Below are 4,673 nucleotides of genomic sequence, written 5' to 3'. Positions count from 1 at the left end.
ATTGGGCTGACGCCACACTGTCCGGCGTGTCACTTTGATTGGATTGTGTGGGACTGCTCGCCAACACCATCAAACGAAGCAGGCCGACGACTTCCCGTATTTAAATGCCATCTTGCACGCACGTATTTTTTTTACTTGTTCAGTTGACGTGCACCCGAGCAGCGAGGGATTTGGAACTATGCGTGCGTGGAACTTGTCCTGCCATGTGGACTGCGGGCAACACCGAGGGGCTGCCACTTTTACTCCGCAGAGCTGTTGTGTCTCTTCGCAGGGTTGTCAGGGGAATTCCATGCAGCCAGCTACTGCTGTTGTGTGCTTGGATGTCACTCCATGCGAATAATGTGCTTCAGTGAGTGAGGGTGTTGATTGGGTTTGTGTGCACTCTGATTCTGTTTGCTGCCTTGTGCGGGCACGCAACACTTGAGTGGTGGTAAAATGGAGCGGGGCGATGCGTGGCCGCGTGCGGACCAACTTTTTGTGCACGATGGTGTGGTGCACATTGTGGTGCTGACTCTGCGATGTGACTGCGGTCTCCTGTGCGACAATGGCGGTGGGTGGAGGAGAGTGTTGACCCGCGGCGTGACGGTGGGATCGTGCCTCTTTTTCTTTTTGTTTCTTTGTGAAGGTGTGCACTTATTACTAGTGTTAGTGATGGGGCAAACAGACGGACAAAGTGAATAAAACAAAACAGAAAAGGGCAATAATGTGGCGGTGTTGTTGCCAATTGCACGTTGTTTTGCTGCGGAGGCGGTGAGCCTTGACTGCTTCACCGACAGGCGTTGCAGTGCGGCTGCATGGCGCACTGACCACCCTGCCGTGCGAGTGCCACGCCCAACGCCATTGGGACTGCGGGACGAAACAGCCGCGAGTGTCCTTTGGAGCCAGCGGCACCTGTGTTGGCTCCGACGCTACAGCTCGACATTTGGTGGGGAGTAAAGAGTGACTGCCGTGGACTGTTGACAGTCTGGTGGAAGATCTAATGCTGGACGGAGCTACTCTCAGCACCAGCTTGAAGCCTAATATTTTTTTTGAATTGTATTGGCTCCATGACGACCGTTGATGAAAGACTACAATGCGACGGGGGAGATGTTTATTCGGAGACTCGATGCTTACGTAAAAGGCCAGCAGCTTCTTGAAGGAATTCTTAATTTGACAGACTACCAGGTGTACAAACTTCTTCACGAGGGTGTGTTCTTTCTTCGTCAATGGAGGGACTATGAGAGGAAGGACACGATCAATTTCCGGGCAATGCAAAAAATTGATTCAGCCCTTGGAATGCCAGACGGATACTCGGAGCAGCGAAAAAAAAAATCCACCCTTGTAACTAAGACTGAAGATGTACTGTCTAAAAGAAAAGTTCGTGTCATGGACCGAAAGCTGAATGAGCTTCTTAATAGGAGATTTGATGGCAGGGGCTTTGTGGACGCCAATCGGAAATTCTTGCAGGAGGGGTTTTTAAGGACCCCGAGAAGTATATTTGCGATGCGGGAGTATTGGGCGAAATGCAGGCATCCGATCGTTATGTGATGATGGAGAGGGCTGCAAGGGATGAAATGGATATGGAAGAGGATGTACACAAGCTTTGCGAGCATTGCATGGAAAATTTACTGAGGTGGTTGGTGGCGGCTGCGGGGGTAAAGGCAGGTGTTCATTGCATCACTAATGAGTTTTTGGATGCAGCTGCCGAGGAAGCGAGGAACCCAGCGAAGTCGAGCGCACCGAGGTACCTGGAGGGATGCTACGAGTCTGTGTACAATGCGAGGTGGAGCAATGTGGTGGAGGTCCCTGATGGCGAGGGGATGGGAAAGGATGTGAGGGAAGAGGAACCACCACAGCCATGGACGTACAGGGCAGTTGGCGACTCTCTCGAAAAGGATGACGGTGTGGAGCAATCCGGTGCAGCACGTCCCAGGCTGATGGTGCTCGCCTCGGACGAGGGATGGCCGTACTCGTGGAAGTGGAAGGAGAATAATTCCACTCGTGACTGCTACGTGAACTGTGAGGTGGATCGAGTGTGGCAGATCGTCAAGGGCGATCTCACCGAATGGCTCAGCAGTCACGGTCGAACCGACTTTACGCCCAAGCGGCGTGTGTTGATTGGGACGCCCGGGATCGGGAAGTCGATGAATGCCGGTTCATGCCTCCTCTACCAGCTGCTGCAATACGACGTCGAGAAACTCCCAGTGGCTGTCTACAGTGTTGGTGGAAGTACGACGTAAGTGTCTGACGAGACCATCAAGACGGTGTCGGAATAGAGGAGCAATACAACGTCCAAGAGAGTTTTGTATGGTTTGTGGTGGCGTGGGATGAAGGGGTATATCATATAGGATGTGACAGAGGAGGGAACAGCGCCAGCGAAAGGTTTTGCGTTTTTTGATGAATGGGGCATGATTGTGGTGTCATCCCTAGAGGTTAGGAACTATGGTGAATGGGTGAGGCAAGTAAGAGCCGAACGAATCATCATGAATTGCCCCGACGGGATGGATGTGAAGGCGATGTGTGCATGGATGAAGCGCGGTGGGACTACAGATGGGCAAGCGGAGTACTGGAAGATGGTTGAAGAACGCATGTATCTTTTGGGATCGATTCCACGTCACGTCTTTGATGCGAATGAGTTCATTGCGCACTCTGCTGCCATTGAGGATGCCTTGGATGGGATCAATTCTCGGGATGATGAAAAGCACTTTACGCATGGGGGAGTGAGACTGTGGTATTCTGAGAATGCGTCTCAAAAGCTCGTGAGGATTGCCCGAGCAAGAGGAGAAGTCGGTGCTGAGGTATTTCTGAACGCACCGATATCTGTTTGCCTCGAGCGTCGAATACCGCACTATTTTGGGAAACGTGATGAGTGAGAAAGGTATTTTTTTCTGTTGCTAGTATTGGGGGTGAGAATACTCTTTTGTCTGAATGTACGGGAGGGTTTGGCTTGCGCGCATTAATGTTTTGGGGGATTTTGTCGGTGCATGAGTAGAGGACGTTAAGGAGCTGGGGCCACCAGCACGTCGTGGAGGAAAGCACGCAGTGCTGAAGGCAAATTCTGAAGGGCGCCCCGCCGAGTCTTATGTGGAGTGGTTGCAATGGAATACCGTACAAATACTAGTATAAAGCATCGGCTGCTTGCACACCGGAGACGAAGAACTTTCCACTGGTGGACCCCTTTTTTCCTTGTGAATTCACGACGGAAGACGCTGGTTGGGCTGCGGATGACTACGGTGGGTGGGCACCACACGATAACCAGCACTGTGAGGCAGTTCACTGAGTGCCTGGCGGAATATTTTGAGGGTTGGGAGGAGTTATCCCGAGACCTGTCGTGGGAGATTATTTATGTGCAGCACGCAGACAGCACGCCGATGAATGACTGGCCGAGGTGTCATGTTGTCAATTCCAATAATGTGAGCGACGATGAAAGCCGTGAAACAGCGGCGTTTTGGAAGGAAAAGGTACGCCAGTACCAAGTGTCAATATCATCCGAAGACTTTTGAAGAGACGAAGCTCACCGAAGAGGGGAATAACCGTCGAAATAGGAAAACAAGTTGGGGGGGGGAAGAGGCAATTTTGATTTGTGGTAAAAAACACTGTGGGATTTATATATTTTTGGATAGTTTTGTGTGCATGCGGTGCGGGTGCACCAGCACCAGGTGACATTATTACAAAAAGGTCTCAAAAATGGCCAGCGCTATCGAACTTAACGGTGAGAGAATAAATTAGGGAGGGAGTGGAGTTGTTTGTTTTCTGGTGAAAACATTGGGTGATTTCTACATGTTATTTTGATTGTGTGTTTGCATACGAGGCGTAATTGGAGAATTGCCCCTTAGTTGGAGGATGATTGTGGCCGGCATTATTGCAGTATTACTGCGTTTTTCACTTTTTTCTATGGTGTTCCAAGCCCCATTATTAGAGGAAGCATCTTTAAGGGATGGACGAGGCATAAGTTCCATTGAGGAAACAGTGCATTCCGTGTGACCGCGTGGAGTGAGGCGCCGTGTCATTGGTGGATGAGGATCCGCTTCCGCGTGTGGCTCTTTGGGTGATTGCTTGCTCGGTGTGCGTTGTGTGTTGGCTGCGGGGTTGTGGCGGCATCTACCGGCACCCGGACCAGCCGCGTCGTGCCGGGACACAGTTGTTGCACCACGAGGTCTGGGGGCACGTGCTACCGCGGTGCGGGCATTACGATTTATTTGCGAAAGCACGAGGGAGGACAACAGAGGCACAACTGTGCGTGCTGTAGCAAGTCGGCACTGATGCTCTTTTACCTTGTCGGCACTGGAAACTGGGAGAGTGCGCCCTGCGCCTATTGCCATGCACTCTCATAGCCACGTTTTGAATGGAGCGTGCTGTTTTTTCTTTGAAGCGGTCTCCGTGTGTCAACGCGACAGGGGAACACGGTTGGCGGTGGCAGGAGTTTTTCCCGGAACGGCACTGAAGTGCAGGGTTCCCGGAGTGGGTCGCTCGCCGAGGTGGGGACGGTGCTCAGGGATTGCCCCGAGGCTGCTTCTCAATGCCGTTGTGGTTGTTGACGGCCAATCGCTGATGGGAGAGCGAGAGATAGTGTGCTGTCGTGTGATTTCTCACAGTGGCACCCGTTGGAGCGATGCATGTGCGTTTACCTTGCAGATGTGGTGTTAGGGATCTTTATTTCACGCTGTTCGGTGCCACTGAAGTGGACGGAGAAG

The 4,673-nt window shown here is 51.9% G+C and overlaps 1 protein-coding gene and 1 pseudogene across 1 annotated transcript, besides 1 other annotated feature; one reads left to right on the top strand and one right to left on the bottom strand.

Moving 5' to 3' along the window:
• Positions 1-4,673: part of a sequence feature (areas not merged during assembly with more than two copies in the genome that could not be assigned to a particular haplotype) that runs on past the window's edge.
• On the top strand, positions 783-3,533 carry Tc00.1047053468041.30 (annotated as a pseudogene).
• Tc00.1047053468041.10 (uncharacterized protein) lies at positions 3,756-4,301 on the bottom strand (the record flags this gene model as incomplete). The annotated part of the gene is made up of 1 exon (XM_799183.1): positions 3,756-4,301. One exon carries the CDS (start codon positions 4,299-4,301, stop codon positions 3,756-3,758), a length of 546 nt encoding a protein of 181 aa, XP_804276.1.

The sequence above is a fragment of the Trypanosoma cruzi genome (assembly GCF_000209065.1).
Source record: "Trypanosoma cruzi strain CL Brener chromosome Unknown tcruzi_1047053468041, whole genome shotgun sequence".
Classification (NCBI taxonomy): Eukaryota; Euglenozoa; class Kinetoplastea; order Trypanosomatida; family Trypanosomatidae; genus Trypanosoma; species Trypanosoma cruzi.
The sequence above is the reverse complement of the archived record's forward strand: the minus strand, read 5'-3'. Positions and strand labels throughout refer to the sequence as shown.